Source organism: Corylus avellana, chromosome ca2 (genome assembly GCF_901000735.1).
Source record: "Corylus avellana chromosome ca2, CavTom2PMs-1.0".
In the NCBI taxonomy this organism is placed as follows: Eukaryota; Viridiplantae; Streptophyta; class Magnoliopsida; order Fagales; family Betulaceae; genus Corylus; species Corylus avellana.
In genome coordinates this window covers 35,229,331-35,247,899 of record NC_081542.1, presented here as the reverse complement: position 1 = coordinate 35,247,899, position 18,569 = coordinate 35,229,331, and the positions used below count along the sequence as shown (strand labels likewise).

Below are 18,569 nucleotides of genomic sequence, written 5' to 3'. Positions count from 1 at the left end.
TAATCAAATTTGGACCCCTCTCTCTTTTCTTTCTACAATTGTGACAACAACAGTCCTAAGGTAGCAAAATTCCTTGTCGGGTAATTTCTAATCTTCATAAAAAGTGTAACGATTTACACACTACCTGAGAAAAACAAATATGTTTATGAATACACAGATTACCTGCACCTCGACAGAAAGACCTTATGAAAACAATCAATTCTTTAGCCACATGAAACCCAAACCCATTAGCTTATGTATTGATTGGTTAATATGTATTGATTCTTTAGCCAATAATATGAGTCAAATAATATGTATTGATTAGCTAAAGAATCAATATCATTTGACTCATCCCAATAATGAAACCCAAGCCCATTAGCTTAGGCTTTTTAGATAGAAGTGATGTCCTAATATGCATATTAATGTATTCTTGCTTGACTCGCCTTGATGTTTTTCTTCCCAACAATTTAATTTCGTTTCGTGTTCGCGGATCGTGTCAAAAATTGTCGGCTCTACCCTAAACAAACGTCTTATGCACCGAATGAAGCAACCTTGACAATTGAGATGAGTCAAATCTCAATCTCCTATTCCTATTTTTAGAAAGAGGAACAAGGAATTCCATTTATGAGAAAAAAGAATATCTTTAATTTCTATAAAAGATTCATATATTTTGCAGTAAATATTGTTTGCTTGCTAGAATTGATTTCCTAAGAATTCAACTTAGTGATTGAAATGTCAAATTGCATCACTAATCACATATTGCATTAAAGTATCATATTCACACGCACACACATAAACTATAAGCATTATATATATAACAAGGTACACCCATTTTCAATACGAGTAGAATGATCATAATTTAATAATTGAAAGATCGGATGAAGATAATGTCACTGATAAAAGTTTAAGATAATGTAAGGGACAAATGTGGGACACTTGGAGAGAGAGAGAGATTCTTCTAGAAAGACAATTGGGCAATTTTTTCCTAACAAGTTTACTATTAAGATAGCCTTCGCCACGGAAAATAAAGAGCATACCACCATTATATGAGAGAGAGAGAGAAAGAGGGTGTATAATTTGACTATTGAGATAAAACCCATTAGAGGAAATAAGTAAAAGTGGTAATGATATTTAAGGGATAGGAGGAAGGGCACTTGTTCAAGTCTTTCCTTTATGCCCCACCAACTAAAATTCTTCCCACCATAATCTTTGAAAAATCTTTTAATTATACCCTCAAAACATCACCTAGAAAAAAAAGCATCATAGAATCCAAAACATATAACCCTTTGAATCATATATATATATATATATATATATTATCTTTGAAAATTAGTGGAAACAAATAAAAAGTAAAAAAATATTTAGAAAATTAATACAAACAAATAAAAATAAAAATTGTGAAAAGAACAAAAGAGTACAATCTTTTCCCTTACCCTACACCATTCATAGGAGTGGGAATTATTGAATTATTTGGGGGTGAAGGGTGTGCTACTTTTGGGGAGCAAACGTGGATGGGCCCCTATACCCCCAACAATCTAAATATCAATGAGATTCAGGAAAATTATTTTTCCTCTATATAATCCATGGGCCCATCTCTCCCCTCCATTAAAATCCTCCCACCAAGAATTGCTGTGATCCATACAAAAGGCAAAAAGAAAAGATAAAAGTCCACAAAAAAGGAGGAAAGGAGAAAAGTGTGAATTAAATATTTATGTTTGCTTCAATAGTTTTTTGTATTATTATACTACAAAATTAGCAGATACTACAAAAATAGTTCTTTTGCTTCTCTGTCTAAAAATAGTGCTATTTCTCTCTCTCTCTCTCTAGATTCAAGCCTCTCTCTTTCCAAGTGTATTTCTTTCTCCCTCTCACACTATCATTTCTGCAGCCTGCAGGCATAGAATACCAATCTCTATGCAGGGTGTCAATTTCTTTCTTTGATGATTACCTGATAGATGATGGGTGTGGCGAGAAATCTGTACTAGGGCATGAGAATCTTCAAGAGGCTTTGCTTTGAGTCCTCCGTCACAGCTCCACCATTGCTGACCGGTGAGTTCTGTCTGGATAAGCCTCCAAGTTCCAATTTTTTTCGCATATTCTGTCTGGGCTTTTGCCATAGCTATGCATTTGGTATGCTTTGCCTTCTGGGTTTTTTCATATTTCTTCTCTCTTTATACACAGTATTGGACCCTTTGGTGTTTCTCTCTTTCCAGCTTTGTGGCTACCTCACTTGTCCTTTTTGCTTCACTATTATATTTCTGGATGAAATGTTTATGTTTGCCTATCTGGGTCTGCATTTGTGTTATTAAATTTCCATTTTTCTTGCGGGCTCACTTCTCATATACCTTTTTACAAATTTTATTTTCTATTTGAGCTTTGGAGACGGTGGAGATGCTAATTATTTTATTTTTTTCTTTCTTGGGTGCGTCCTCAAATATTGTTGGTCTCCGGCTTCCTTTTAAGTGCGTGGAAAATTGACATACTTATGGACCTTCACAGCTCGTATTAGTATCGTCTCTGAGAGAGGAAGTTGGAGAGCATGAAGCTTCACTGTTTAGGACGAGCTTGTAGGTTCTCTCATGTACTCTTGATTTGGGTCCTTATTTTCTTTAACTTCTAAGATTTTACATTTGGATTAAGTTTTTATTAGTTCGCATTTGTTTTTGCCGATTTTATTAGTTTTTTTGTGGATTAAATGGACTTGTTTTATATTTGTTAATTTAGTGTGTAACAATCATCATGCTTCTTTGCTGTATAATTTGTTGGCATAATTCAAAAGTATCCTCTGATAGACTTGATTGCTAAATTTAAAATTTGAACCTCGTAATTTCATAGTGTTTCATGACTATAAGTTTCTAAGGCATTGAATATTATGTAGGAGAGCTGAAAGATGGAAAGGAACAGACTGGATTTAAGATTTCATCACTCGGGATCAACACAATCCGAGGAATCAGCTCTAGATTTGGAAAGGAACTACTGCAACTATCCTAATCTACCTTTCTCATGTTCATCGCCACATCAACCCTTTGCATCAGGTCCTCAGCATTCTGAGAGCAGTGCTGCCTACTTCTCATGGCCTACTTCAAGTCGATTAAATGATGCGGCAGAAGATAGGGCAAACTACTTTGGAAACCTTCAAAAGGAGGTGCTGCCTGAAATTCTGGGGCGGTTGCCAACAGGGCAGCAAGCTACCACCTTGCTTGAGCTGATGACCATTAGGGCATTTCATAGCAAGATCCTGCGTCGAGTTAGTCTTGGCACTGCAATTGGGTTTCGAATCCGAAAGGGTGTCCTGACAAATATCCCTGCTATTCTTGTCTTTGTTGCCCATAAAGTTCACAGGCAATGGCTCAACCACATCCAGTGTCTACCTGCCGCCCTTGAGGTGGGGAAATTTGGTACTTATGGCTTTGCTTTGGGTTTTCAGGTGTCTTTAAATGATCTCGTTATATGTTTTTTGAATAAAGATTTAAATGAACCAGATTAAGCTCAACTCCTTTGGAAGTCTAAATCTCCCTTTCTTTATCAGCACAAGGCATAGTGGAATTGCATTCTGAATTATTAGCTGGCCTTGATAGTTGGAATTATGGTCAACTCCCTGATAGATTTAAATGCCTTGATTCTCTCTTCGTTTTTATAAATCATCTAAGTCTCTCCCTAACTGCTGTATCACTCCTCTATAAAATCATGTACACTGACTAATAGCAAACAAGGAAATACTTCCTTTTTCAAATTGTATCAGAAATTATACCCAACTCTCTAGCTACCAAACTATAGATCAAAACTCGATATACTAACTCATCTAGTTGCCACAACACATACAACATCAATCTGCTATTCATTTTTCCTCTCTTATAAAACTGTCCGATATCAAAATTCTTCCCATGCAGCCCCCCAACTTAGACCCACATATACTCTTTCAAGGAAATCAAGTGGCACCTTTTCCTTTGCTAACAACCTCTTGGAAAGACATTAAATATCTAGAGGGGTTGAAAAATATAAAAAGTATGACCTGTTACACATCTCCAACTTTATAAATGAAACTGGGTTGAATATCAAATTTTTGTTGAGATTTCAAGCTTGCTACGATATGGAGTGAGCTCATATTTTTACTTTGAAAGTTGAAGTGTCTTTTTGATATTTGTGGCAGGGGCCAGGAGGTGTATGGTGTGATGTGGATGTTGTGGAATTCTCCTATTTTGGTGCGCCTGCTCCAACTCCTAAAGAACAATTATATACAGAGCTTGTAGATGGCTTGAGGGGAAGTGATCCATGTGTTGGTTCTGGCTCCCAGGTAGTTTGTTTCTCTTAACAAAAATCCTGTTTTATGTGCTTGTTAAATTATAGAGAAGACATTTGAATGCAACTTGATGGTGAGTAGAGCACAGGTCGTTTTTGTTGAGAGAAGCAAGGTAATTTGGTGTTGGATCAGTGCTTTAGACAGTGCTTCAGTATTTTTAATTTTTTTGTGTTAATGCACGAGTCGAGAGTAAACAAAATGGACAAATTTTGGATACTTTGAACTATGAGTATATGTCTAAAGACTACCGGTAGTTCTTAATTTTTTCCCCTCACTCTGGTAAAATTGTGGAGAGAAGCAATTCAAGTTTGGAATATTTGGATTTTGTAGTCATTAAATAGCCATTCAAAAAATCAATCTATACATTGCCAACTCTGGTCATTAGCAATATTCATACATTAACAACCCATGAGTGTGTATAAAATCTTGTAACTGTGTCGCTGCTTGAAAGTTCTCTTTGTGAACTTAATATGAGAATGTCAGATCTTATTGTAATTTCAATGTTTTCAATGAAAAATGAAATCCTGGAATAGAGTGCGCAAAAGTTGTATGCAGGTATACTTGTTTATCAATTTTATTTGTGTTCGGGTGATTTGAGTGCTTTATTATCTGCCCTATTCACAATACAGCATCCCACAAAAGATAGTGTATGCAACTCTACCAAGTTTTGGAGAATTCTGGAATATACCATGACAAAGCATTGATCAATCTTTGCTGCATACAAGGAGTTTCTGGAAATTTTCCCTAAATCTACATTTTGTTGATCAAACTATCTTTTCATTACTATTCTTTATCCCTAGTGTTGTGCTATTTTTAACGGGAATCATGAAGATATTTGTTAAACTTGAAACAATACTACTAAGTTTATATTTCAACCTTTGTTGTGCTAATTGATGGTAGGTTCTAGAACCTTTTAATTAAGCGTCTGTTACAAATTTAGCTTATTCAACTATGATTTGTTTTTCTTTTTTCTTTATATAGATTAAAGTGAAAATTTTGAACACTGATGGTTTTGTCTACTATTAATTTTTATTTTTATTTTTTATAGATTAAGTGAAAATTTGGAACACTTTGATAGTGCATCAAATTTTTGTATCTCTTTTTATGAAAAGCGGGCCTGTAACTACCAAAATAAGTTATATATACTCTCTTCTAGTATATGTGAGAATTGGTTTTGAACAGCTGGATGCAAGGATCTGGTAATGATGCTGTGTGACGTAGTGAGAAGCATAATTTTAAAACACAAAAACTTACAACTCTTCTATAAATTCTAGAAAACTCTAAGAATTTTAGGGAATAGGAGAAAAGCTCTCTCAAGAGTGTTTCCTATTGTTAAAATTTATGAAAACAAACACATTGGGGGGCCACACCATCCTTATTATGCTTAAATAGAAGTTAGAGGTGTGCATCATTAGAACACCACTCACCTCACGCTCTGCCATATTTGGAATCCACAACCATTCTCCATAAGACGTCTCTCTCATGAAAATTACGCCAAAGCCACTTCCCTAAGAGAGTTCAATTGAACAAAAGTAAATTATGGACCCCTAACTCTCATTCTGAGATCGGAGAACACACCGTAGACTAGCTATCCAAATGGAATTTGAACTCTTCACCAATACCACCCTACAGAAAGTCCTGCTGCAACTTCTCTATGCAGTTGGCAACACCAACTGAAAAGGAAGAAAGAGACATAAAGTACGTAGGCTGATAAAATAAAGTACTTTTGATCAAGGTCACCCTCCCGCCCTTTGACAAATACATCCTCATCCATCCAGTGAAATGTGAAATGATATTGAACCTAAGCTCCTTTTCAAGTCTTTTGTTTTTTTTATCTGTGATTGGCTGAATCGAAATATTGTGGCCTTCATTTCTGGCTGAATCGAAATGATATTGAACCTAAGCTCCTTTTCAAGTTTTTTGCTTTTTTTTTTTTTTATCTGTGATTGGCTGAATTGGAATATTGTGGCCTTCATTTCTGGGCTGAAAAAAGTGAAGTTTTTAGTTTTTAGTCAGTATATATCCATTTGTAAATCAGCACGGTTTAAATGGCAGATCTGGACCACCTTAGAGTGGGAAGGTAACAACTACTCACCTGAAGCAATGAGAAGATCTCAACTTCTAACAATTTCACATTTTTTTTCCTTTCTCTTATCAGTATATTATGTTTGCTTCAATAAGTTAGCACAAAAAAAGGTTCTTCCAGAATTTCCTTGGTCCTGTTGCCATTGCTGTTGATGCCAACAGCATATGATTGAATACAATCTGGCTCCTGGCTATCTTACATGGTGAATAATTGCATGGCCAACAGTTAGATTCCAGATATCTGTGTGATTAACACCACAATTTTATGCTTTAGGGTAGGCATGAATCTTTTTTTTTTTTTTCCCTGTTTGTGTGATTAACGACACATCATAATTTTGTGTGTAATGAACATAACAATTGACATGAATCTTTCTTCCTTTCTTTCTGTTTCATCATAATGGGTTACAAGTTTGTTATTTATAGGTGCCCTATTTTAAAGAGATTTAGTTGAGTGAATAAATTTCATTTTCTAATTGACCTGATTGTTTACTCAATATATGCTTTGAGAGGGATTGTATAGTATGGAAGCTTGTATTAGCAAATGGTAATGTTGCACTGGATAACTCTAGTGTCATCATTGAGACTTGCACTCTTTCCATGTGGGAAGAAAACAGATGTGTTTGCCTCTTGCCCTTTGATATGGCTATGAGTATTGAATGCAAATCTATTCCATTCTAGCTTCATTGTTGTAAATAAATTGTTTTATGATGTAAAATATGAACTTGCACAGCTTGCAGTTTGGTAGCATAGAACAAGACAATTAAGGGTAGGAAGATGAACAAATCAAATTGATTTCATTCTAGATTCTTTATTCCACGTAGTCTTGATAATGAATCTCTCTTAAATTTCCTTTTGCAATTATATCTCAAGTAGTGATTTGTCATCATTTTATGGTCTTGTTGATTCAGTGAGGCAAAACATTTCTCAGTTATCTCTTGCACATTTAATAAATGGTACAACTTATCAGGAAATAATTTGATGGTGGCAAGGGATATTATTAAAATGAAAACCTATAATTTTTCTAATTGAGTTGTGACAACCTAGTTAGACGTGTATTCTTTTATTATTGACTGGTGGATTTTGATTAAGTATTAATTAAATGATTAAATTCAAAATTTTCTATCTGCTTAAGCTTTTTAGAATAAGTGGTGATTTAACATGATAAATGTTAGGTTGGAGCAAAGATATAAATGTTGGTGGAATAATATGTAATTTCCTAAGAGCATAAGGAGTGATATATAAACCTTGTAGAAGAAGGCCGGGTGTCCTAGCGAGGTGTCCTCCTATAGCTATTATATAGGATATTCTTGTACTTTGGCTTTTCTATTTAATGAATGGAGGAGGAATAACCTACACAGAATCATTAGCTTCATTCCGTTTTTAGCTTTCTTTTTCTCTTATTTACCTCTAATTTCAATTAAATATTTCATGTATAGGGCCTCATTTGTTTTTGTTTTTTTTTTTGGGGGGGGGGGAGTGTGTTAAGGTATAATTAAATGAATAAATTCACTATTTATTTTTGGGATAACTGGTAATTTAACATATTTTGTGGAATATTTATATTCCTTTTTTTATTTTTATTTATTTTTTTTAAAAAAATGTGATACAAATCAACCATTGTGTGCAATCTCATAATTGTAACAATTAAATGAGTTTCCTGATATAGCAATTAATTTCAAATGCTTTCTTCCATCATTTTCCATAATATGCTGACATCACTTATTGGTAGGACAGAAGCTTAGTGAACAAGTAATCTTGGAACGAGAAAAGAAAAAGAAAACCAAGATACTTGGTAGTCATTGATGATCTTGGTTGTCTTTCGAAGGTTATGAAATAGGATTTGTGGCCGCTTATATTCTGCTACCTGCTTCCTTTAGCTGGCAAACTCTAGTGCTTGGTATTTGTAAAGCTTCTTATCCTTGTTTTGGTGATTCATCCATATATTATTGTGACTTCTGAATTACATAATGTTCTAAAATATAGTTAATCTTTTCAACTATCTCTAGCTTAGCTAGGCCTCCTCGTTTTGAGACATTATGTCTTTGGGGTCGACCCCAGTAACAAAGAAGGAATCCATAAAAACTTGGGATCCGACACCGTGATAAAATACCACCTCCATGATTAGGCCATGTCCCTGAGATTTGATAAAAGAAAAGTGCATTAGAGGTTAATTCGATGTAATTGAATAAGTTATTAGAAATACGACGGAATGAAAGACCAAGGAAAGAAAGAAGAATGCACCAAAATGCTGGTGCTGCACCAAACGCTGGTGGTTGTTTCTTCTTATAAGTGAATGTGGTCATTATGCTCTAGAATATGGTTTATCTTTCCAACTATCTCTATCTTAGCTATATCTTTTAACTTCAAATTGTGTAGTATGTTTTGTTTTAATTATGTGTGGAGGCATTATTTAGTTTTATTTTTTTCTATTCAATGTTAATTTAGTAGTATGTTTGGTCTAATTCTTTTCAATTGCCCTTTTTAAATGAAACTGGTTTACAATCTTTTTTCCAGGTTCTTTACTCTCTTCGATGCCCTGAATCTCAATTTTGCTAATGAGATCTGTTGCTCAGTAGTGACGCGTGTCTTGTTTTGCTCCAGAAACTACCTAATTTCTTTTTACTTGTATAGGTTGCAAGCCAAGAGACATATGGAACCTTGGGTGCTATTGTGCAAAGCCGAACAGGAAATAGGCAGGTTGGTTTCCTCACAAATCGCCATGTGGCAGTTGATTTGGACTACCCAAACCAGAAAATGTTTCATCCGTTGCCACCCAGCCTTGGACCTGGAGTGTATCTTGGTGCTGTGGAGAGGGCAACATCATTTATTACGGATGATCTTTGGTATGGCATCTTTGCTGGAACAAACCCAGGTAATGTAGTTCTAATTTGCAGTTGTCATTAATTACATGGACCCATGGGGTCATTAGCAAAGAGCGAGATCTTCTCATTTATGGGCTTGTTATAAATTTAGGACTCACATTGTGGAACCCTGGTTCAGTAAAGTCTAGGAAGGTGCTATCTTGCTCTGTAAAATAATTAGCTGAGATCATTGATTCGAAAATGCTTCTTGAAGAAGACTTTGAATAAACAAAAAAAGAATAAGAAATTAGATTAGAAGACTGGGGCTAGCAAGTGTTCTAATGCTTGTTTTGATTTTCATGACTTGCTGATTTCTCAGAGAGATGGTAGATACTTAATGATATTGCTTGTAAAAGCTGAGATTGGGGTGTAACATCATCAAGGCAGGAAATACTTTTGGCATAAATATATTGAATTTTTTTGTAATGTACTGCAATATGAGGGAAAGGGCTCCTTTTAGCTTTGCCTGCAGAACTCTCTATCATCGTCTTTCTTTTGGACCTATTGGTTTTGTGCTGGTTTAACCTGTGAAGCTTACTTTGAAATTTGGGAGAACTGTTGATTACTTTGGATACCTTCCTAGTTGGACCTGTCCCTTTTCTATTGAATATCTTACTAAGCAAGATTTTCTATAATTTCACATATGTGCTTATGGGTTTCTTATTGCGTTTTGACCCCCACACATGCCTATTACAATTTGGTTCCCCTGCAGAAACATTCGTACGAGCTGATGGGGCCTTCATACCTTTTACAGAAGATTTTAACATGAACAACGTAACTACATCTGTTAAAGGTGTGGGTGAGATTGGTGATGTCAACATTATAGATTTGCAATCTCCCATTAACAGTCTCATTGGAAGGCAAGTGGTCAAAGTTGGAAGAAGTTCTGGGTTGACTACTGGGACCATACTGGCCTATGCCCTAGAATACAATGATGAAAAAGGGATTTGTTTCTTTACTGATTTTCTTGTTGTTGGAGAGAATCGGCAGACCTTTGATCTTGAAGGTGATAGTGGAAGCCTCATTCTCTTAACTGGTCAGAATAGGGAGAAGCCTCGACCGGTTGGGATCATTTGGGGTGGGACGGCTAACCGGGGTCGACTAAAACTAAAAGTTGGACAACCCCCAGAAAACTGGACTAGTGGAGTTGATCTTGGGCGCCTTCTTGACCTCCTTGAACTTGATCTCATCACAACCAGTGAAGGGCTTCAAGGTTTGTGCTTCTGTGCCAACATACTTCTTTGTTTTTTATTTTTATCTTTTTTGGTATGTAGCTTCCTGGTTGCTTCTGTGACCACTTTTGTGCGGAATGAAGGGGAATACTTCTCATATCACCCAAAGCAAGGACAAACATTGTTTTGGTTAATTACTTAATTACAGTTGACCCTCTGACTTGGCCCTAATTGTTATTTCTTACAAGTAGATTGAATTCTAGCAATGTTATCTTACTATGAAAATCCATCAATTGAAAAGGTAGAAATTAATAGCCTTTATTGCCTAATGCTACTCCTTCCATAAGTGTACTCATTATGGGCTTAATGATGAAAATTTCGAGATAAGATACTGCTAAGCCTGATTGGTTGGTATTTATCAGCTGAGAGATTGAGAGAAGGGGTGGAAGTATGTGATGGCAAAATATTTTCTGCATGCCCAAAATATCTTCTGCATATTTATTACTGACTTGTGATACTTTCTTTATTGTTTTATGGTAATATAGGTGCGTTGCAAGAGCATATGAATGCTTCAGCAGCAGGGATGGGTTCTACAGTTGGGGAGTCATCTCCTGCTGACCGGGTGCAATCAAAAGATAAACTTGAAGAGATCTTTGAACCACTTGGTTTGAATCTCGAGCAAGTTCCAGTCGAAAGCGAGTCCTATCAGGAACAGAATATACCGTTCCTGCGTACGGAGTTTCACATAGAAAATGGGATTGAAACAGCTCCAAATGTGGAGCACCAGTTCATTTCAAGTTTTGCGGGCAGATCTCCGGTTCATCAAAACAACCAAGAGAATCATCAACCAGAATCCAATAGTCTCTCAGCATTGAGGAATGGCTCTGGTGAAGAGATTTTTGTTTCTTTGCAGTTAGGTGAGCCCGAATCAAAGAGAAGAAAGCATTCTAATTCCCCGTTTAACATCAATGAACCAAAATGAATCGGGGGCAAGAAAATTGACTTGTTTTCCTTGGAGGAAGAGTCTTATGATGAATGAATGAGTCATAATTATTCCTCCATTCTGGCATCAAATTGCCGGCTTTAAATTATGAATTTCACTATTATCTTTGTTTAGTGTCAAAACTGCTACAAAAATATGAGGTTCATGCATCCTTTGGTGATATTACCATTCTTTTTAGCATGTTTTGGTCAAGGTTACAACAATAGGTTATATATGTTCATACTTTCATAGAGAAATGTGTAGGTGGTACTTGTGTTTAGTTTTTCTTGGATCTGTATCATTTGGTAAAGTCATTGTACCATAAGCACTCCCCAAGGAGGAGTATGAACAGCTACTGCAAGTTATAAGAATGTAAAATGTTATTTTTGGCTAGTGGCTTTTGTTTATTTACTTCCAAATTCATGTTTTTCTTTTTTCTTTTTTCCTTTCAATTGTAAGACAGTATCTCTACTGTTAAATTTTTAATAAAGCAAACTCATAGTTATCCTTGAGGAATGTTCTTACTGGATTTCTCTAGAAGGCCCATAATTTTTTTATTTTTTTATTTTTTTTTACAAATTTATGAAGTATAGTGAGGACAAAATTGGACATACCTACTTTCTTCCACTTATGCATTCTTCTCTCTTCTCACACACACAAACACACTACATGGTGAGTGGTGGTGATGGAATGTATACAAGTGAAAAGATTGCCAATTGCTTCAGCACCACATGTTGCCTAATGATTTCCATTATTGTTTTTCTGAGCATATGTTGCTTAATCATTAAGCCAGTGCACGATGACCTCTATGTTGAGGGTTGAAGGATGGAAATGGACTGGTTTTTCCATGGTGTGTTTCTTCTATTCATTCCATCAACTAAAAGATTGCTATTCCCTGTAACCCTTTTCTCCTTATTCAATTAGTTAAACAAAAAAAAAAAAAAAAAAAAACCCTAAAAGATTGCTCTTTTGTTTGTTTCAACATGTTGACTTTTTGTGTGAGAGCAGTAGCAACAGATGCCTTATATGTCATTATCTTCCTTATGTTTAGGGAAAATTTCAAAAAAACTACAAAAACTTACTCACATCAGATTCCTTACATTTAACCAACCCTCAAGGGTAACTACAGTGTTTCTCAATGTGTAGGGAACCATTTTTTGGTTTCCTATATATTATTTTAATATAAACATTTCTCTTTCCTCTCTCCTCTTTCATTTTTTTTTTGTCTTTAATTGGGAATTGCGTTGGGATTTTGTAAAGAAATAATATTTTAATTGTATAGGGAAAGGTAAAGGAAGCTATTATGAAATATATTTTCATAGGGAAGTAAAAAGTAGTTTTGTGCTCTAAACTTAGGAAAAATCAAAGGGAAACTACTGCTAGTGCTCTTATATCAATGATGAGGATTAATTTGCTATCTTGATTGCTAACAATTTGAATAGTAACTGTGAGAGAAAGTCTCTATAAGGCTTACTTATCCAAACAAGTAGGTGGGTAGGCCAAAATTTTCTCGAACAGGTGTGTCCTATGTTAGCTCTTTGACCTTAGCAACTCGAATTGTTAGTAATTCAAACAACAAAATTACTGAAAATTTTTATACAAGAAGTATGATATTAATCTATAGATACCGATGGCAGAGGTAAATTGTTGATTGGATTGGAATTGTGAAATTAATTTTTCATTTATTTAAACTAATATGTGAGCATAGCCATATATATATATATTTTAAGTCAAAGAAGGGCAAAAATTGCTAGAATTTTGTTGCCACAATGGCATCTATATATAGATTTGGCAACCAAAGTAGTGGCCATTAGACAAATTTCGGATATAAGGATCGGTCGTGCTGCTCGAAATTTTGACCATCCTATGTATTTCAACTTCCTATCTAACTTTGGTTGAAGATTAAATAGAGTTTTTGATTATTGAGTCAACTGATACAAACTTTAGGTCGAGCTCACTATTGAAAACCAACTTACAAGGGGAGGGTGCCCTTCTATATGTAGACATATATTGTTAAAATTGCACTTAAGTTATAATTATGTGGGATACTTAGGATCATAATATATCATCATACTTTGTAGCTGACATCAACGGTGATTCACTCTATTGACATTGACTTGATGGAACCCATTTCTCTTTGAGTGGCTTCATTCATCTATCAGTATTCAATTACTTATATAATACGTATTATGCTCATACATTGTACCAAGACATTTTAACCCATTGTATATGTTGCCCCCTATGTGACATGATCATAAAGTTGCAACCCGTTCAATCTCATACTCAACAAATTGCGTCAGATTACATACTCAACATGGTGGCTGTTTCTGATACCTAATAATATAAACTTTGGGTATAACTCACTCTTCAAAAACCGACTTGCAAGGGGAAAGCATACAAAAACTTACATGCACATAGTTAAAATTGTACTTAAGTCATGCGGGATACTTAAAATCATAACATCGGCCTTTGTTAGAAGCTAATTGGTCAAGTAAAAGATCAGTAGGTCAAGTAGGCACTTCAAGCATCTAAATAGCCTTAGATTGATCACATAATCTAAACCAGATCCTATTAAATGGACCATTTGAAAAATCATTATAGATGTGTTGTTCAAGAAAAATAAGATCAAGATTAAGAGGGCACCAACATTAGTCATGGAAAAAAAAAAAAGAAATACTTTAAATAAAAAAAGAACAAAAAAACAAAAAGGTTGTTCTAAAGATTTTGGTGGGTCAGTGTGACAAGAAGCTTGCAACAAATGCAGCTTAACAATAATAAAGGCCTTAACAAAGATAAAAGATAATGTTGGCCATTTAGATTGTTTGTCCTAGTACTTACAGCAAGTGCTGTCCCTTCTATGGATACAGAAACCATATGATCTAATGCTAACCACACACCTAATTGAATAAGGATCCTCAATCTTAAAATAAAAACAAAAAGATGTTCGAGCACCAGAATGTGGCAATGGACATTGCACAAATTCCTGTTTTATTATCATGTACTTTGCATGGTTCAACAGATGTGCAAGAACACCTGAATGTTTGACGTATGACCATGTTACTATAAAAAAAACCCATCAAATAGTAACTCTTGGAAGATGACGTTTTAAGCTCAAAAAATGTTTTTATTGATTTAGTAACCTTTGCGCAGTGACTTTTGGCAAAAAACTGTAATCCTAGTGACTATTCAATAGTACTATTATAGTGATGTTTGTATAGTGAAAACATCATTACAATGTGACATTTAGGACAACGTGTCACATTTTGGAAGGTGATGCATGTGTTAACAGTGCGACCGTCACCTTTTTGGAAGGTAATGCTTACACTATTCAAGCATCACTACTTTTTTTTTTAAAAAAAATAATAATAATAAATAAAAACAATTTCCCAAAAAAATATTTATAAAACAAAAAAAAAAAGAATAAATAAAACAAAAAAAATCTAATTAATTAATTTTTTTTTAAATAAACAAATTCAAATTATTATTATTAAAAAAAAAAAAAATTAGGGCCACCCCTCGTTGGGGGGGAGTTCGGGCCACCCCAAATAAAGCAAGAGGACACACAAGTGAGTCTATTCCAAACACTCCTCTTATGCCAAGGCAAATAAAATATCAACCCATTGGCATATATAGTACCGAAATCATAAAGAACAGGGACATCATGCTCCAATCCTTGGGGCCTTGGCCACTAATTAAGATGATTATATAAAATTCCTTGTAACGACTAGGACAATCTGTATGCAAACAAACTCATTGCTTGCCTCATGCATGCCTACGGCAGCTCCAGCGTCTTACTCGCCAATCTTCTTTATATGGAATCCTTACCGACTCACCTTTAGACTTTCAAGTTGATTTGCACGATAAACCCTAGTACAAAACTCTATTGGCACACATCAAGAATGAAGCTAAACAAAGTACTTAGATCACTTTCTAAAGGCTTAGTCTTAGTCTCCAAACAACTATAGGCATCCTTATATAGAGAAATGATGAAAACCCCTAGCTTCTGTATGTGAAACCAACTCAAAACAGTGCATGTAATTGTATGGCGTCAGGACGCATAAGTGTCCCATCATAACTCATTTAGGGCTCCTTCAATGAGAGGAATAGAGGAATAGCTATTCTTTGAGGAATTGAATGAGTTTTCCAAAAAAATATATTATTATTAATTTTTTCTGCAAAACTAAAAACAAAACGCCTGGAAATTTGTTTTTTTTTTTTTTTTTTTAAAAAAAATTCTATTACATAATAAACTAAAAAAAATCCAAAAAACCTATTATTATTATTATTATTATTTGTTTTTATGCAAGCCTAAAAAATACCCTGGAAAAAATTTACTTTTTTTAATTTCTAATACATAGTAAACAAAACAAACCTTTTAGAATGAGTTGAGCTAATACATTCAAACAACAATCATTTTAATTTTTAGGCAAAAACCGGAACTAGAAGAACATTTACATTAAAACATTTTTCTTTTCAAAGTAGAAGAATGCTGTCCCTCACGTCCATTTGCAAAGGCTCCACTAATTAACCGAAAGAAAGAACACAAAAAATAACATATATAAACCATATATGTACGTGTTCAAAGCAATTTATTCATACAGAAAATGGATAACAAACTTAATACACGACGCAGAGCTACAAGCTAATCATCGTTGGGGGTGGTCATCGCACCACCCTCAGAGCTCCTTAGGGTTCCACCAAGGGGAGATGTGACTACCCTTGTGGTTCTGCCATGGTGGTCGACCACTCCTTTAAATATTATTATTATTATTATTATTATTATTATTATTATATATTTTAGGTATTTTAGTAATTTTATTCCAATGTGAGCTGATGTGTTATCACTGAATTAAGGAATATGAATAGATATTCCATTCTACTTACTCTCATGCATTCCAATTAATAGCCGTTCATTTTCTTAAAGAAATAATCATTCTGTGTACCAAATGAAACCTTAAGTGTTTAAATTACAACCCATATTTTGATCACGGAAGTAAGCCGATCCTAAAAACTTAACAGAAAGAATTCTGATATTATGAATATATTGCATCATAAAAAAGAAATAAAGCAAAGCTTTGGTACATATAAAGCGAATACATGCAATACATAATTAATTAGATTGTTTTTCGTATTGAGAAAAAAAGGTTGAATGTTCTTCTTCCTAGAGGCATGCATGTTATCCTTGTGAAGGCAAGACGCGCGCCATTCTTAATTACAGTACTCATTTGACCGGACATCCAAATCACCAAACGAAGGAAGCTAAATTTTATGCAATTATGATCATTATACTTGGAAAATATGTCACATCAGGGTACTATCTTTCAAACGCTTAAGCTTATGGATTTGGGCTCAACTATGCTATATTAACTTTTTATTTAATTTTTTATAGATGAGTACTGAAAAAAACGATTACAACGGCAACCCAAGACAAAGGAAAAAAAAATTTACAGATAACCAAATAAATAAATATATATATATAAAAAAAAAAACTAGCTATCTATTACATCAATCCGTTCCATACATAGCTCCAAAGATGATCCTCAAGATGGAAGAGGAGAAGGTGGGAAAGTTGCCAACAATACTAGTGATAGCGACTCATGGTAAAAATTGTGAGTGCAGAAGGCTCCTGAAAGATTCTTACTTTAAAAGCAACTATAGATTAGGTGTAATTATGTTATTTACTCACATTTATTACATATTTTCAATGCTGGACTCAAACCTTAACACTTACACTGTTACACACGTACACTCAACAATCTTCTGCTCAAGTGTGAATCCATCACCACATTGCTACCCTCTCCCTCAAACATATTCATACTCATATATTCCTACACTCCCTCTCAAACGGAAGATTTTTATCATCAATCAATCTTATTGGCCCTCTCCAAAATCTGACTTATGGTTATGGGTTATGTGGGTTTCCCAGCACCAAGCACATTTGTTGCTACTTCATGCTCTGATCTCACTTGCTAGGAAGATTGATAAATTTGAAAGTTCTTTAATAAACCCACAATTGAACATATTGAGACATTACTCAACCTAAAAGCTTAAACCTATAAGTTTCGGGCCAACTATATTATATATATTAATCACTCACACTTCTATAATATCTTTCCAACAGGTAATTCAAACGTTTCTACACTTATATGTGTATACTCATCTACGTATAATAGCGCACGTGTTGTATATAAATTCATTAACAAAATATTTATGATTGAACACTAAAAAAGTAGTGCAATTAGAAGATCCGTACAAAAAGTAGATATTCATTTAAGGGTTGGGCACAATATTATTGACTATTTTGACTGCACTACATTGTAAAACTCCATTCATGCTCAATCAGCCTGATGTTATGGTAATTGTAGCGGTTTAACCTGATATCTGTACGTAGACACAACCACATTAAATAGTACATAAAATGAAAACAAAACTACACACGTAATATATACAACCATATTAATCCTACCCTTCTGCCCCCTTTTCTGAAAATTTGTACACAAGTAGATGAATGATCAGTAGTAGATATTAAGAGGCCATAAAGGATCAGAGAGAAATTTGTACACAAGTAGATGAATGATCTGCTAGTAGATATTAAGAGGCCAAAGAGAAATTTGTTAAGTGTTAGCCAAAAGTACAAGTATAGGATTTGAATGCATTAACAATATTAACTCTCTGTTGCCATGATTTTGGAATTTGTTTTACATTATATATATATATATGGTTAGTAATATGCAGCACACTGGCGTGCATGAACAGCACGCCAGTGTACTGCAGATCACTGCTCTCTCTCTCTCTCTATATATATATATATATATATATATGGTTCTAGATAGTACTACTGCACCAACTTCAAGACAAAAAATTATGTATCAATCAAATCAATATCTTCTGAAGGGAAAACAAGGCATAAATAAACCACATGTACAACAGAATGAATTAATATTAGTACTTGTAAATCATAGAAAAATTTCATTAAAAAGAAAGAAAAGAAAAAAGAAGAAAAAATATATATATGGTATGGAAGAAAATATATACCTGGAAGGAGATTTAATTAGAAGAAGAAGATGAAAAAAAGTCTCTTTAAAATATTTGTTGGAAGTGAGTGATTGAAGCTGCAAGATGACCTGATGGAACCCTGAAATTCTATGAAGCTGAAGACTGAAGTGGAAGAAGTGGAGATTTAATTTCTA

At 34.4% G+C, this 18,569-nt stretch overlaps 1 protein-coding gene across 3 annotated transcripts; it reads left to right on the top strand.

The window, feature by feature from the left end:
* Positions 1-1,770: 1,770 nt before the first annotated feature.
* On the top strand, positions 1,771-11,772 carry LOC132170328 (protein NARROW LEAF 1-like). 3 transcript variants are annotated; one of them, XM_059581266.1, is made up of 7 exons: positions 1,771-2,028; positions 2,479-2,546; positions 2,858-3,364; positions 4,130-4,273; positions 8,996-9,236; positions 9,938-10,438; positions 10,943-11,772. In XM_059581266.1, the coding sequence occupies exons 3-7, from the start codon at positions 2,870-2,872 to the stop codon at positions 11,377-11,379; spliced, it is 1,818 nt and encodes a 605-aa protein (XP_059437249.1). In that variant the 5' UTR covers positions 1,771-2,028; positions 2,479-2,546; positions 2,858-2,869; the 3' UTR covers positions 11,380-11,772. The 3 variants fall into 3 exon arrangements, with proteins under 3 accessions (XP_059437249.1, XP_059437247.1, XP_059437248.1); XM_059581264.1 differs by having other exon boundaries at positions 2,443-2,546; XM_059581265.1 differs by lacking the exon at positions 2,479-2,546.
* The last annotated feature ends 6,797 nt before the right edge of the window (positions 11,773-18,569 follow it).

What these genes read in the sequence shown, in the direction of transcription:
- LOC132170328 (XM_059581265.1), top strand. Translation starts at nt 2,870, where the DNA reads ATGGAAAGGAACAGACTGGATTTAAGATTTCATCACTCGGGATCAACA. An exon ending in GTCTACCTGCCGCCCTTGAG is followed by an intron (nt 3,365 to 4,129) that starts GTGGGGAAATTT and finishes TATTTGTGGCAG; the next exon opens with GGGCCAGGAGGTGTATGGTG. An exon ending in AACCAGTGAAGGGCTTCAAG is followed by an intron (nt 10,439 to 10,942) that starts GTTTGTGCTTCT and finishes ATGGTAATATAG; the next exon opens with GTGCGTTGCAAGAGCATATG.